The sequence below is a fragment of the Aethalodelphis obliquidens genome, unplaced genomic scaffold (assembly GCF_003676395.1).
Source record: "Aethalodelphis obliquidens isolate GAN/ISIS:26980383/991018 unplaced genomic scaffold, ASM367639v1 scaffold2, whole genome shotgun sequence".
NCBI classification, from domain to species: Eukaryota; Metazoa; Chordata; class Mammalia; order Artiodactyla; family Delphinidae; genus Aethalodelphis; species Aethalodelphis obliquidens.
In genome coordinates, this window is record NW_020837946.1 from 93551142 (window position 1) to 93568151 (window position 17010).

A 17010-nucleotide genomic window follows, 5' to 3' on the forward strand; every position below is an offset into this window, starting at 1 on the left:
TTTGTGTAGGGAGCATGTGCAGTCGCTGCTTTTGCTCCCAACCCCCTGCTTTTGCTCCCGGCTCTTCAGAAGTGGCAGTTGGGCTTTTTGGTCTTTTTGCATCTTGGTGTCCATAATTTGCCCCAACTGCCATGCACACAGTTATTTTTAGTTTCTTATAGTTTCTTTGTATTTTGTTGCTGGAGGAAACGTTTGTTCAGGTGCAAGCATTGCAGCAAAGGGTCCCAGGTCCCATGTCCCAGCCTGTCTTACTATGTATAGGGTATTCAAAGATTATTCATTATATAAACAGTTATTAAGATTATTATGTATAATTCTTTCACGTTGCTGTACAGCAGAAACTAACACAACATTGTAGGGACTTCCCTGGTGGTCCAGTGGGTAAGACTCCAAGCTCCCAGTGCAGGGGGCCCAGGTTCGATCCCTGGTCAGGGAATTAGTTCCCACATGCATGCCTCAACTAAAGATCCCACATGCCACAACAAAGATCCCGCATGCCACAACTAAGAGCCGGCACAGCCAAGAGAAAAAGAATCATCTTTCTCAAAAAAAAGAAAGGAAAGAAACTAACACAACATTGTAAGTCAACTATACTCCAATAAAAATTAATTTTAAAAAAGATTATATGAAATGCAAATCAAAACCACAAGGAGATACCACTTCACACCCACTAAAATGACTAAAATTAAAAAGACAGACAACATGTATTGGCACAGATGCAGAGAAATTAGAACATTTATACACTGCTGGCAGGAATGGAAAATGGTGCAGCCATTTTGAAAAACAGCCTGACAGTTTCTTAAAATGTAAAAACACAGATTTAATGTATGACTCAGCAATTCTGTACTCCTAAGGGAGTTGGAAACATATATCCACATAAAACCTAGTACATAAATGTCATAGCAGCATGCCTCATAATAGCCAAAAAATTGAGAACAGTCCAAATGTCTATCAGTTGATGAACGGATAAACAAAATATGGTATATATATATATATATATATCCATACAATGGAATATTATTCAGCCATAAAAAGGAGTGAAGTTCTGATGCGTGCTGCAACATAGATGAATCCTGAAAACGTTTTGCTAAGTGAAAGGAGACAGACACAAAAGGCCACATATTGTTTGGTTCCATTTATATTTAGTGGCCAGAATAGGCAAGTACGTAGAGATATAAAGTAGATTAGTGGTTGCCAGGGGCTTGAGGGAGGGAGGGAGGGATGGGAAGAGGCTGCTTACTTGGTATGGGGTTTCTTTTTGAGGGTGATGGAAGTGTTTTACAATTAAACAGTGGTGATGGTTACATAATTATACTAAAAGGCCCTGAATTAGACACTTTAAAAGAGTGAATTTTATAGTATATAAATAGATTACATCTCACTAAAGCTGTTATTTTCTTTTTTTCTGTTTTTCTTTTTTCTTTTTTTTGGCTGTACCACACTGCAAGCAGGATCTTAGTTCCCTGACCAGTGATCAGACCCGTGCCCCTTGCAGTGGAAGCGCCAAGTCTTAACTACTGGACCGCCAGGGAAGTCCCTAAAGCTATTATTTTAAAAAGACTATATGCTAGGTGCAAAGATAAGGAAAACAGCTAACTTTCCTTTGGAGCTTACTCTGTAACTGGGAGAGATGATCATAAGCGAATCACTTTAATGCAATATAATAAATGTGAAAATAGAGATATATAACCAGGCTCTGGAAACATAGGATAGAATAAATAAATACTTGGGGCATGTGGGAAAGTTTCCCTTGAGAAACATCAGAGCTGGATTATGAAGAATGAGTTCAAAAGGAGTGGGTCCTGGTTCAGGCAGAGGGACCACCAAAAGCATGCCCCAAAGCCCAGTGATAGGAACAGATGTCCTGGGAATGGGAATTCCATGCAAATGTGTGAGTGCAGGGCACACTGAGAAGTGAGTCAAAGGAGAGGAAGCATGAACCTTTGGCACCAATGAGATGGAGTGGAGCCCACGCATGCCATGCCAAGAAGTTGCACTGTATCCTAGGGAAGTAGTGTAGTGTCATCAGAGGCTTTTAAGCAGATAAATAGCATGGTCAGATTTCTGTTTTCTCAAGGTGCTCCTCGTGGCAGTGTGGGAAATGAATGGGAGGGAGAAGGGACAGAGGTTCTTGGAGGCAGCGGGATCTGGAGAATGGATTTCTTCTGCCCTCCCTCCCATCCAGTTTGAACCTGTGGTAAAGGGATTTTCTGTTTCCACTCCTCAGGGGTTTCTCCCCAACCCCAGAGGAGGAGTTGTTAATCTAATTTTTTTCAGCCTGAGAACTTGGGCCACAGTTCAGGGCTAGTGCTTCACAGAGGCATGCTTCTCCTGTACTATGTCTCCACCGGAAGCAGGCCCTGTAGTCTTCTCTGTTCGATTTGGGGTGAGAAGTAGGAAGTCCCATTATGGCCTTGGGTTCTAGTTGGTTTCTTTAATATACCTTTTACCAAATTTTACTTGGGTGCTTTTAGGCACTTACAGGTTTATTACTAAAGCCAGTTCCTTTTTTTTTTTTTTTTTTTTTGCGGTACGCGGGCCTCTCACTGCCGTGGCCCCTCCTGTTGCGGAGCACAGGCTCAGTGGCCATGGCTCACGGGCCCAGCCGCTCCGCGGCACGTGGGATCTTCACGGACCGGGGCACGAACCCGTGTCCCCTGCATCGGCAGGCGGACTCTCAACCACTGCACCACCAGGGAAGCCCCAGCCAGTTCCTTTTTATTCATAAGGCTATTACTATATAAAAGTCTCCTTTGTCAGGGATTCCCAACCGGGGTATGGGGCACTAAACTCCACCCCGAACTCCTAACAGTGGTAGTGGGAATAGAGATAGAAAAATTCCAGACATTTCAGAGGTAGAATTATCATAGTGAGGCCTGGGAGGTACCTGTCTAACAGCAGCAGGTACAGGAGGAGTAGAAGGGATTGAAGCAGGCATTTAAGGGAGATGCCATAACCAGAGGCATGCCAGTAGGTAAGGGCAGGACAAATGGAAGCCATAGGAAGTGATCCAGTTTAGTCTAAAACTGGAGAATCCATAGCAGAGGACTTCATATTAATTTGGTAAACAGTGAAGAGCAAAGAGATTGTGATGGTAGAAGGTGAGCAGGCTTACGGGCAGAGTGAAGACCCCGCTCAGGCCCCCTGGAGTTTGAGGAGCCTCTGAACCACTCAGCTGATGTCTGTGAGGCATTTGGAGGTCAGGCCTAGAGCTTAGGAGAGAGATTATGGCACGTCGGCCCTGATGAATTTACCCCTGTCCGTCATGTTCTAGTGATCCGTGCACTGTGTTATATGTAATATTTTGCTGGGAATTCTAATTGCCCTTATTGAGGTGGCTGTTCCCAAAGACATTTGCCTGCACTGCTTTTTTTTTTTTAATTGATTTATTTAATTTATTTATTTTTGGCTGTGTTGGGTCTTCATTGCGGTGTGCGGGCTTCTCATTGCAGTAGCTTCTCCTGTCGCAGAGCACAGGCTCTAGGCGCACTAGGGCTTCAGTAGTTGTGGCATGCGGGCTCAGTAGTTGTGGTTCGTGGGCTCTAGAGCGCAGGCTCAGTAGTTGTAGCGCACGGCCTTAGTTGCTCTGCAGCATGTGAGATCTTCCCAGACCAGGGCTCGAACCCGTGTCCCCTACATTGGCAGGCAGATTTTTAACCACTGCACCACCAGGGAAGCCCAGCCTACACTGCTTTTGATGTCATCTTTAAAAATAAGTAATAACATTTTCTTTTTTACCACTTTGGTTTTTTAACCAGAGTGTTGTTTTATTTTGTTTGCTTTGTTTTCTCTATGCCCACAGAGAAAAACTTGTTGTGCCTAAGAGTGGATCACTGCCAAAATTTTATTTAATTAGTACACGGGGATGGACATTGTGTGAAATCTGAAAAAGTCATTTCTTTTTTAGGAGAATTTAAATTCATTTTTCAGTTAGATGATTGAAACCCTACTTTTGTCACTGTATATCCCCTGGCTTGTTTAAATCTTAGTGAAGCCTTTTTAGTTCCAGTTCCAATCATCAGTCGCCTGCCATTCAAGAGACCCGCAAGATGTCCCAGTCACCCATTTGTAAACGGTGGTTTTGTTAATTCTTTGGGGAACAGGAGAGGAAAGACATGAGGCAGTACTGGTTTCTCCCAGAGCTGCCCTTTGATCAAAGTCTATTAAACCCGACACCAGTGCTCTTGTTGGTGGCGTGTGCTGCACTGGAATGGCACCAGGCTTTGAAGTGTTTTATTGTGTTTTATGAGTTTAACCAGATTTCCTTTTCCTCTCCTTCAGTTCTAATAACAGACTTTTAATCCTATCATCATGGCCAGGGGATTTGTCTCTAAAGAGCAGTTGTTTACCATGGTGCAAAACAGAGCAAATGTATTAGGTCCCTGAACCTTTCAAATAAACACACGCATTTTGCCACCTTAAGCATTTTGCAGTTTTTATTCCCAGCACTTCTCACCAAAAGCAATATTTCTTCTTTTGCTTTTCAAAAACAGTATTGAACAAAAGACAGGAACACAGTAACTGAGTGTCAGCTGTATAACTGAGGGCAGGAATATGTTCTTCCGTTTTCTACATTTCTTATTACACAGGCATGTTGACTTAACTGTATTTTCTCCAAAGCCTTGTGATAAAAATCACTATAATCTTAGATTGCTCCTCTTATTTAGAAACACCTACTTTTAAGTTCCTTATTCATCACACATTAAAAGGGTCACTTAATACAGTTTCTTTACAAATAGTCATGATTTACTGTAAGATTTATTGTAAGATAATTTACAAATATCTTGCTATCTTTAGTAATTTAACCAATGGACCAACAATTTCTTCTGACGAGGACAGCAGTAAGCTAAAAACAAAATCAGCTGGCTGAATCTTCTTTACCTCTTGTCTGAGGATGAAACTCGATTTTCATTAGTCCAGAGCTGCGGCACCGGAGATGATTTCATTCAGCTCCTTGGTGATGACAGCTTGGCGGATGTGAGCTGGATGGACAATTTCAGGGGTTTCTCAGGCTCACTGAAGGCCTCTTGTGAGAGGCCCATGGATCCCAAGTTAAGAACTCCTATTCAGTAAACCTTTTAACCCTTCTCTGTTCCCACCTAATGCATGTAATTATCGTCAGGATGTGTCCCAGAGATTTTCTCACCTATTTCTCTGTCAGTCATAGCCATTGAATGTCAGAGAAACCTAACCAACCAACTTCCTGCCTGACTGCTCAGAGGCTTCAATCTAAAAACATACAACTGATAATATAGACCAGGTTTCTAACTGATTATCTCAAAGGAAGTCTTTATTATTCCTGTTAGGCCTTATGCTTCTGCCAGCCCTGTGGCTGGGGCACTAACTCGTAAGGTCCACTACCTGTAACCACATTCATCATTGTGCAGTTTAGCCATCATAACATTAAAGTCTACTGATTAATCTTGTCCTCTCCTTTTTCTAAAATTATACCTCAAGTGTATCCTTTGGTTCCCAAAATTATATAAAATGATCCCCTTTCCACCCACGGCTCCTTTTCTGTATTTTATATTCTCCAGTCTCACTTTATTTTTACCCAAGCAGCCATGATTTCAAAATTGCCCCCATACTGGCTACTCCCAGGCACTGTAAGTTAACCCTTGTTGTGGTGGAGGTATACATCAATTTCTGATTGCTGTCAGTCACTGCTAACCTTTACTCTCAACCTGCTTCTGATACATAATGGGAGTTTCTCAAATGCTAATTTCTAAAATTAGTCACTGCTTACATAGTAAATGAAGTTATTTTTAAAACGGCTTAATTAAATAGCTTAATTAAAGAGGTCAGCTGTAAGACCTGATATTTTAAGGCCCTGAGAATTTTTTTTAAGATTTCTTAGGTTTTGGGGAGGGTTGTTTTTTTATAAACAAATCTGAAATAATCTTTTTAATTTTTATTTTTTGGTGGCGGGGAGATGGAGGGATTAAAACGTTTTGGACAGCTGGAAACAAATCCTTTAAAATGTAGCATGGGACAAAAGATGCTGATGTTATTATTCAGCATAGGTGACAGTGGCCTGCTTTATATATTTTATTTATTTTACTTCTTGTATTCTTTGTTTTTGACATTTTATTTAGCTGTTTTACTTGTTCCTCTTTAAAAAGCATATCTAGGAGAAGGGCCAGTTGAGGGAGTGGGGTAAGGCAGTAAACTGAAAATAAACATATTAACTGGAAGACTCCATTATCAATGGTGAAATCCTTAGCACCCTTCTCCTGATCAGCCCCCAGGTCACTGGTAGCCAGCATTGTATCCTTCCGGCAGGAGATTGAAGGACTCCTTTCTGGAGAAATTGACTGGACCCAAAAAAGACTATGGAGCCTGAAAGGGACCCCCTGACAAACAGTCACTGATGACCTTTAGTGAGGTCCCCCACTTGGAATTTCCAATGGCATTTTAGTGTCTTATTCTTAAATGTGAATGGACAGTGAAGGCCACCAAGTTTGGAGGAAATCCTCTCACGGGTGATGCAGAGACAAAAATAAGCATGCAAGACAAGAAAGGATACAAAAGAAGCAGAGATGGTGTAATGAGCTGAAGTAAACAAACAAAGAGCCTTTCATTGATATTCACAGAGAAGTAAAAGAAATTACTGCACCCAAGAAACAAGAACAAGGAAAGGGAAAAATCAGAGAACGAGGAAAAGCTCTTAGAAATTGAACTTGTAATATCAGAAAATAATAATCTGACAAGGATGGAAAGGAAGATAATAAGGAAATCACACAAAAAGTAAAACAAAGAGAAATGGAAAAGTGTGCAAAAAAGTGAAGAAGATCAAATGATCAGTTCAGAAGATTTTGCCTAATAGGAATTCCAGAAAGAAAAGACAGAGACAACACAGGAAGAAAAAATAATATAAGAAAATCTCCCAGATCTGAAGGACATGGGTTTTTCTGATTGAAATGCTCCCTGAGTACCTAGGATAATGAATGGAAACCAAAACACAGGCGCACTAAAGCCATTACTCTCCTGGCTTTTCTACCCTTCTTACTGTTCCCTCTGTTCCCTTCCTCGGTATCTCTTCCTCCTCGTTCCACCCTTAATGTCCCTCTGCTCATGTCCATGACTTTTACCTTTTCTTACTTCCTCCTCCCTTTGTTCATGACATCCAGGCCTCTGACTATAACCACCTCTGTATGTCAGTGGTTCCCACACGTGCGAATCCAGGGGTCTCTTTCCCTTGAACTCTGGACCTGCTTCCTGGAACTCGCTACCCTGGCACACACCAGTCCTCACACATGTCTAAAAATGAACTTTTATTTCCTTACCTCTTCTCTTTTTGTCTTCTAATGAGCCCATTTATCTTCCTATATTCCCTATTACAGTAACTGAAAATGTCATCCCTACAATGGAGTCCGAGTATCACTGTGGTCCCCTCCATCTTCCTCACCCCTCGCGTTCAATCAGTATGTCCTACTCGATCTACTTGGTGATAAGCCCCGTGTGTCCTAAGTTCCTAGGCAACCCTCCTATTCCTTCATTCTTATGTATGAGGTCATTGGAAATTTGAGGAGGAAATCTGTGGCATGAAAAATGTGAACAAAGATAAACTAATACAAAAATTGATCATAGAGATAACTTTTTAAAAACTAATTCGTAGTTTTAGATTTGAGATGACATTGCAAATATAAATAAAATCAGAATACTATTTAAAAAAAAAGGAACAAGAAGGAACTTCTAGGTATTAGAGGGAATTCCCAGTGGTTAGGACTCAGCACTTTCACTGCCGGGGCCCGGGGTTCAGTCCCTGGTCGGGGAACTAGGAATCCTGCAAGCCACGCACTGCAGCCAAAACAAACAAAAAACAAAACAAAAAAAGAACACAGATGTTAAAAATATGACTGCCAAACTAAAATAATGTTATGGAAGGGTTGAAAGATAAAATAGAGCTAAACGCCAAGAGTTTAGAGGGCAAAAAGACAAAAGGAAGGAAAATATGAGAACAAAAGATGGCATAAATATCTAGGTTCAACATTCTGCTAACAGGAATTCCAGAAAAAGATAAAAGAGAAAATGAAGAGGAAGAAACTATCAAGGAAGAATAGAAGTTTCTAAGAACTAAAGATGATCAATACTATACAAAATTAATAAGGTGTTCAGGGTGCTGGGCAGAAAGCATATAGATATAGATGACACAGATAGAGATATATAGACACTGATCATTGTGAAATTTTAGAATACCAGGGATAAAAAGGCCCCAGAAGCCTCTAAAATGAAGAAAGAGTTTGCAGCCTACAAAGGAACATTGTCAGTATCATCAGATGTTGGAAGAAATAGAGCAATGTCTTTAAAGATTTTGAAGAATTGTATGCCCAACAAAACTACTGAGAGTTAGGGCAAAATCAGGTCATTCATTTCCAGACATGTACAGGGACTCAGAAAGTTAACCTGTCGTGTAAAATCATTGTGGTTTAACTAGAAATAGCCGGTAGAATTTGTTCACATTTGCTGAACATTTGCCAATATTTTCAAAATTCTATAAGCTCTCTTTGCAGTCCTATTATATGGAATAGAACATTCTCTTTAGATGCATAACTCTCTTTGTATCCTTGTTACTTTTTAACACCAAACTCTATTAGTCTGATAATCTCTCTGCTTTCCTCCACCCTTTCTTAGAATTTCCCTTGTGCATTGTTTTAAAAATCTTGTCTTATTGATTTCATTCTTTATATTTTAATCTAAATTCTGTAACTTCCACAACTTATTAGATAACTTTTTAATAGTATATGAGAATATATAAATAACAGTCATACAAAATCAAAGTTGTACATTATTGGGGGGTGGTACCTTTTTTCCTATAATATATGTTTTAATTTTACCAATATGGGAACAACATAAATATTCCTTCTTCTTTTCTTACCTTTTTAACCTTTTTTGAAATTAAAAAATTTGTGATTATATATAATCGTAAAATTTGCCATCTTAACCATTTTTAGTGTATTATTCAGTGACATTAATTACATTCACAATGTTGTGCAACCATCACCACTATTTTCAAAACTTTTTTATTACCCCAAACAGAGACTCTGTAACCATTTAGCAATAACTCCCTGTTTCCCTTTCTTACAGCTCCCGGTAACCACTAATCCTTCTGTCTCCATTAATTGGCTAAATCTTTCTTATGCAACACTACTAAGAAAGAAAGATAAGATTTATTATGTAAACTATCTCTTTGCAACATTTGGATGTCATTATCTATAGTGTCTGTCTCTGTAATCTATTGTGGCATAACAAATTACCCCAAAACTTAGTGCCTTAAAACAACAATAGTTATGTATTATTTCTCATGGTTTCTGTGGATAAGGAATTCAACCAGGGTACAATGGAGATGACGTATCTGCTCCATGAGGACTGGGACCTTTGCTGGAAGATCCCGAGACTGGGAGCAGGAAACATCTGAAAGCCTCTTCACTCCCATGTCTGATAATGGATGCTGGCTGTCACCTAGGGGCCTACATGGGACTGTCAGGTTGAATACCCATACATGGTTTCTCCATGTGGCCTGGGCTTCCCCACAACATGCTGGCTATGTTTCAAAGGCTAGTGTCCCTCCCAAAAGATATAGAGAAGAAGAGACAGAGTGCCAGCAGCCACATTAGCTTCTAGAACCTAGCCTCAAAAGTCACACAGTGATACTTTCACTGCATTCTGCTGGTTGAGACTGATACAAAGGTCCACCCAGGTTCAAGGGAGAGGAACACAGACCCGACCTCTAAATGTAGGTGTGTCAATGTCACAAGTACACGAAATGGGATAAGAATTGGTATGACCATTTTTGGAAATGCAGTCTGGCACAGTGTGTGTCCACCATGGTACCCAATTCAGGCCTTAGCAGGACTGCTCTAAAATTAACTCCTTTAATTTACCTTAACTGCTGGCTAATCATTTGTGGAGATGGGTATCCTCCTTTCTCTAGGAGACTGAGATTTACACATTGAAAAGAAGATGAAAAACATGAGACAGTGAAGTTGCTGTTCTTAGAAAAGAGAGATATATTTCTTAAAAAGATAATTATTAAACTGTGTCTATTAAAGAAGCTGTTCTAATTGATATCTTTTTTTTTAATTGATATCTTTAATGCTATTTGAAAAATACTCCCTGGTCAGGAAAGTATTTTAATATGAAAAACATATTGTTTATGAACATTGTTCGTGTTTATAGTTTGGTCATGAAAACATTTTTCTAGGTCTTGATTGACTTGAAATTTTTAAACACACAGTTGCCTCCTTTCCTTGACATACATCTAGAGCAGATAGTTTATAAAGTATATTTTTATTATATAACTCATATAGCCAAGTTACCTAACTTCTCTAAAGCTTTAGTGTCCTCATCTGAAATATGGGAAGAACAACAGTACTAGTACCTGCCTCACAGAGCTGGCATGAGGATTAAATGAGTTGATTTATGTAAAGTACTGGCACATTGTAAGTGCTAAAAAAAGTTAGACACAGAAAGTATATGGAGGTGTTCGTGGTATTCTACGTGTATGGATATATGAAGAGTCATTGCATGATTGAGTTCATTTCCAACAAGGGATTCAAAAGGTAAAGGAATATGGCTAATGAAAAGAGTTTGTTAATCTGTTTCATTTAGGAAGAACATACTCAATAGCCTCTTAATTTAATACCTTTATTTTTCCTAGTTTGAAAAAGAAAAACAGCATGATATTCGATCATTCTTTTTACCAAACCCTAAGAAGAGACAGTTGGTGACCTCCTGTGATGAATCAAGGGTATTCCAGGAGAAAAATACTGTAGTACCTGCAGACCTTGGAAAAACAGCTACAAGAGATTATGAAAGTGATCTTGAACCTGAAGCTAAAAAAATGAAATCAGTCACCACCGATGACCACTGCAGTCCCCTGGAGGAGAAACCATCCCAGCCCGGGCAGACCAAAGCTCCGCTCATGGACAGGGTCTGTGAGGCCAAGGCCCAGGCCACCACTCCACCCCTTCCTGGTGAAGGCTGGCAGTGTGCTCTCTGCACCTATATTAATAACTCAGTGTTACCTTGCTGTGAAATGTGTGAGAATCCTCAGGGCAGTGCCGGTGAGTACACAGAGGGCAACCATGAGGGGGGCTGTCAGTGGTGTCCTCAGATAACCTGTGCTTTTAGAGACAACTGCTATCATCAGAGATCTGTGTGACTGGGTACCAACTTTAGCTTTTAAGCTGGAGGAAGAACTTCACATAGTGAAGACTGTGAATTTATCCCCTTGTGGAATGTGAAAATCTCCCAGTTCTGTCAAGAATGTATATCCCCCAGCGTCTGTGACATGGCATTAATTTGGCACAAATGGACATTTCTGATTAATGCCAACAGGATGTGAATTCAGTGGGCAGGAATAGAAGCTCTGTTGCTATGGCAGCAAATATGCCTTATAGTCATAGACCTGCTGTTTTCTTTCTTTTGTAGATAATACTTGTTTTTAAATAAATTACAGATTATTATTTCTAATAGCAAAATGAATCCAGCGTAGCTTCTTTGCCTAGTAAAATATACATTGTGCCAATGTTTCTTCCATGACAAATCATAAAAATTCCTCTATAGATCTTCTTTTAAAAACCAATTTCCTGTCTATTTTATGAATTTATTCTTTTCTAAAACATGCTATTTAAAACTAGAAATCATAAACATACCCCAGAGTATATTTTTCTAGCATGATATGCCATTTTCTGATGTTTTATTTTTGAAATGATTATTAACAACTGTGGTTGTCTTAAGAAAAGATCATTAGTATTCCTTTTGTTTCCAATTTTAGAGACCATTTTTATGGCAACTGAAAATGCCAAGTTGACCGTTTTGGAAACTGGAAAAGATCATAAATAAAATAAAATTTTATCAACTGTAATAATTATACACATCCACTTTTCCATCTTATGTGAATTATTCTGAGTATTGACATTAACGAAGACTCTGCAAAGATAGAAGCTCTGATGCTCCAGTTCCTTCCTGCTTTCCTTGCTCTCCTCTGCCTTAGTTTTGATGTGAAAGAAAATGTAATCAGTAGCTGAGTCTTTCCTCCTTCAATTCTGGGTGTTCCTACCAAAACTGACAAGTCTGCCATCTGGGTGGTTATATTTGTAATGTGGACACCTGTTGTCTATGAACTAAATTGGAGCCACAAGCTTATTCCATATAATATCTCCCACAATTTGCATTATCTCATTCAATTTCCAACTGCTACAGGCAATAAAAATAAAATATCTCGTGACTACAAAATAATATCAGTTCACATGAAGTCTATAAATTGAGTGACTGAGCAATAAAAATCATAGTTTAATAGGGTTTTTTATTTTTTTTTAATTTTTGACTGAGTTGGGTCTTTGTTGCTGAACGTGCGGGCGTTCTCTAGTTGCGGCAAGCGAGGGCTACTCTTCCTTGTGGTGTGTGGGCTTCTCATTGCGGTGGCTTCTCTTGTTGCGGAGCACGGGCTCTAGGCATGCGGACTTCAGTAGTTGAGGCTCACGGGCTCTAGAGCGCAGGCTCAGTAGTTGTGGCGCACGGGCTTAGTTGCTCCACGGCATGTGGGATCTTCCCGGACCAGGGCTCAAACCTGTGTCCCCTGCATTGGCAGGTGGACTCTTAACCGCTGCACCACCAGGGAAGTCCTAAAAGGGTTTTATAGTTCTGATTTTTCTCTGTGATACTAAGAGCAGCAATGAAGATTTCTAGAACCATGATTTAATAAGCAAACTGTCAAGCAGTCTAAGAAAAACAAAACACCTTTTGTGAATATGAAACAGTCTGATTAAGAGCAATACATATTCTTTCTTTTTTCTTTAAATCAATCTATTTATTTATTTATTTACTTTTGGCTGTGTTGGGTCTTCGTTGCTGTGCGCAGGCTTTCTTTAGTTGCAGCGAGCAGGGGCTACTCTTCGTTATGGTGCGCAGGCTTCTCATTGCGGTGGCTTCTCTTGTTGCAGAGCATGGGCTCTAGGCGCGCAGGCTTCAGTAGTTGTGGCACACAGGCTCAGTAGTTGTGGCGCATGGGCTTAGTTCCTCCGCAGCATATGGGATCTTCCCGGACCAGGGCTCGAACCCGTGTCCCCTGCATTGGCAGGCGGATTCTTAACCATTGTGCCACCAGGGAAGTCCCCAAGAGCAATACATATTCTAAGTAATGGTGATATTACTGTGTATGATAGTTATAATTATTAGATTAATACTACTGCAGTTTGACATAATGATTTCCAACCTTGGTGTGGTTGCATCCCAAAAGCATTAAAAAGCAGAATTAATTCTAATCCATCTACATTTTAGTTTAGTTTATTATTTTAAACTTTTTATTTTATATTGGAGTATAATTGGTTAACAATGTTGTGTCAGTTTCAGGTGTATGACAGAGTGACTCAGTTATAGTATACATGTATCCATTCTTTTTCAAATTCTTTTCCCAATTGGGTTGTTACATAATATTGAGCAGAGTTCCCTGTGCTGTACAGTAGGTCCTTGTTGGTTATCCATTTTAAATATAGCAGTATGTAGATGTCTATCCCAAACTCCCTAACTATCCCTCCCCCCCCATAATTCATCCAAATTTTTAAATCAATACCTGCCATATAACAGTTTGAGGAAACAGTGGAATTCAAAAACTTAAAGGAGCAATATTAAGATATAGGACTGGAAAGTCCTATAAAGGTTGCTAATGCAGTCTCTAGTATGTTAGATAAAATTTGGTATAATATACATTGAACACTAGTATTGTGCTTTGTTCTTAACAGCTAGTGCTTATACTCAGCATCTTATAGCTCATATGCCCAGATTGGATGTATCTTGAATTCCAGATTGGATGTATCTAGTGGCCTATGTAACATCTCCACCTGGATGTCCAAATGGGTACCTCAAGCTTAACTTGTCCAAAATGGAATTCTTGATTCACCACCACCACATCTAACACTAAATCTTCTCTCCCCCCATCTTCCCCACATCGTGTTAAAAAAACCTAGAGGCAGCATCTTTGATTCTTCCCTCTCCTGCCACTTCATGAAGTTCTGCTAGTATAACCTCTACAATATATCTTGATTCCAGCCACTTCATCTTCACTGCTACCGTCCCACTGGAAGCCACCATCATCTCTCTCTCAGGACCTCAGAAGCCTCCGTGAGGCTGGTCCTTCTCTACACAGCAGAGTGATCCTTTAAAAACTCAGATCATTACATTCCTTTGCTTAAAACCCTTTAATGGCTTCCAGTTACACTAAGAATCTAATCTAAGAATACAGGCCCCCTGGGGCCAGGCTTCCTAGATTCCTGAGCAGCTCTCAGCTCAAAAGGGCCTGCTGACTTTTCTCCTCCTACCCCATCCCCTTACTCACTTACTCTCTTTATCTGAAAAGATCCTATTTGTTTACCTGTTTATTTCTGCCCCTTGGAATGGAATCCCCAGGAAGCAGGGAAATTTCTGTCTTGTCTTCTGCTCTGCCTCTCCAGCACCTAGAGTAGTACTTGGTCTTTAGTGACTCCCGATGCATGTTTTGAAAGAAAGAACAAACATTGTTGACTTTGTTTCTTTTTATAAAACCTAGCTGTGACTTTTTTTTAACCTTACTTTTCTATATTGGGCTTAGAGTACATAATGACTTTACCTAAATGTAAATTATTTGTTTGATTTTAATAAACAAATTAATTTGTTTATTTGTTGTATAAATTTGTTCTACAAATAGATAGCCTCCACCACACCCAGTATAAAAACAGAAACGAGAAAGATGATTCTCGGAAAGACACCTCCGAAAAAATATGGACTCGTTCTGCCGGGGAAAAACAAGTCCTTGCACATTCAGCACCTGAACCGTTAGCTGAGAGCCAGGAAGAAGTTTCAAAAACTGAGGGTGAGGACAGACTCACACCCCAGCCAGGTGATGGTAAGTCTTGCTTCCATTTCCAGGATCCAAATAATAACCATATACGTAGACACATAATACTGTTAGTAGACTTGCGATTACTACCTTGTTCCAGGTTCCTTGTATTCCCTTTTGTATTAAAAATACCAACTACTTGTAACTACATACATAAGCACCAGATGGCTGGAAGAGCAGAGCTGCTGACATTCAGATGTTACACAGAGAGCTAAACCCATACGTGGCCGCATGTACTATCTCAGGCCTGTTGCCCGGCCTCCACCGAGCCTGGCCCATTCTCCCGGTGAGAGGGTGGTTTTAATGTTTGGGGGTTCCTTTGGACCATGTGGATTGTTGTAAGATTGACAGATTATTAACAGCCACTTAGGAGGTCATTAACCCTTCACACATGAATTTCTTTTAAATGGCTACAATTAATTGGCATATTTTATATTTAGGGTTTTGAAGGTTTTTTTTTTTTTTTAATAATTTCAAGACTGTGTGAATCATGACTGTGTTTGGAACCAGCCATGCAGTGTCTCAGATTTATTTACTTTTTTGTTGTTTCCATTCATCGTTTATAGCTGTGATGGTTGGCAAATACCAGCCTATATGTCATACATCACTCTTTATGGGCCAACTGGCAAAAGATTGTGAGTACTTTTGGGTTATTTTCTTTGTTACTCAGTTGGTGACCATAGTAACCCACAGGTTGATGTTCTCATTATAACAACCCCAAAATGGTTGGGATGGACTGTCAGTTTTTCTTTTAAGGTAGTTGCTGTTAAACATAGATAATTTAGAGTTGGGTTCATAGGTCTTAAATGAAATGTTCCTTTAAGTATTTCTGAGCTCAGGGCATCCTCCTTTCTTCTTTACTCAGCTTTCCTTTCCTCTAATTCCTCAAGGTCTTCCCAGAACTGTCTTACAATGGATCCTGTTTAGATCTGTTAATTTTAACGGCCTTTAAGTAGACAATGTAGACTCAGACTCTTTGTCTCTAGTTTCCTTGTTCTTGCTGTGACAGTCCCTCCAGTGGTGATGAAGCTGTTGCTCTAGGATAGCGTACTGCTCAGTTAACTAAACATCAGACCCAGAATCAGCAACTGGCAATTGTCGTCAGCTGGGCCATGAGTCTCTCCATCTATGGCAGGGAAATACTGGCATATTAGTTACAAATTGGTCCCTTGATGAAGATATATGTTAGCTTTACTTACACATACTTTTCAAAAATCACTAGACTTTTATTTATTTATTTACCAGAGTATACTTGCTTTATAATACTGTGTTAATTTCTGCTGTGCAGCAAAGTGAATCAGCCACACGTGTACATATATCCCCTCTTCCTTGGGTTTCCTTCCCATTCAGATCACCACAGAGCATTGGGTACAGTTCCCTGTGATATACAGTCTGTTTTCATTAGTTATCTTTTTTTTTTTTTTTGCGGTACGCGGGCCTCTCACTGTTGTGGCCTCTCCCGTTAACGGAGCACAGGCTCCGGACTCACAGGCTTAGCGGCCATGGCTCACGGGCCTAACCGCTCCGTGGCATGTGGGATCTTCCCGGACTGGGGCACGAACCCATGACCACTAGCATCGGCAGGCGACTCTCAACCACTGCGCCACCAGGGAAGCCCCATTAGTTATCTCTTTTATACATAGTAGTGTATGTATGTCAATCCCAATCTCCCAATCCACCCTACCCGCCTTTTCCCCCTTGGTATCCAAAAACCACTAAACTTAAAAATTCTGTTCTGCTATTGAAACTTGCATTGACCTCATCCAGTAGACAATGCCAGCATTTCCCCCATACCTATTCCCTCTTCTCTCTCTCTCTTTTTTTTTTTTTTTTAACTTCTCAAATCACTGGACTGAGACCGCCACAAAAGCGATATGCTTCACGTCTACTCACTAACATGAATTTCCTTGAAAAACAGAAGGAAGACAGAGAAGGCACATTATAGTAAAATGCTTCTTCTATCCACATATGCTCTTTTAGAACCAGAACGGTATATACCATGCTGGAACTGTAGTTTCGTTCTAACTGGAATTCTAGGGGTCTGGAAGGATGGCTGTATCTTCAAAAGATGCATTATCTGTAGTTTCAAACCATTAAATTATACTTCATGAAAACAATGAAAAGAAAAATAT

The 17010-nt window shown here is 40.0% G+C and overlaps 1 protein-coding gene across 4 annotated transcripts in view; it reads left to right on the forward strand.

Moving 5' to 3' along the window:
- The window catches only part of ZRANB3 (zinc finger RANBP2-type containing 3), a 297735-nt gene that overhangs the window by 229215 nt on the left and 51510 nt on the right, over positions 1-17010 (forward strand). For 3 of the 4 annotated variants that reach the window (XM_027132316.1, XM_027132307.1, XM_027132333.1), the window contains 2 exons: positions 10661-11066; positions 14687-14884. In XM_027132316.1, coding sequence (XP_026988117.1) covers positions 10661-11066; positions 14687-14884 — 604 coding nt within the window. The remainder of the gene's footprint in view (positions 1-10660; positions 11067-14686; positions 14885-17010) is intronic. The other variant, XM_027132325.1, reaches the window with a different exon arrangement.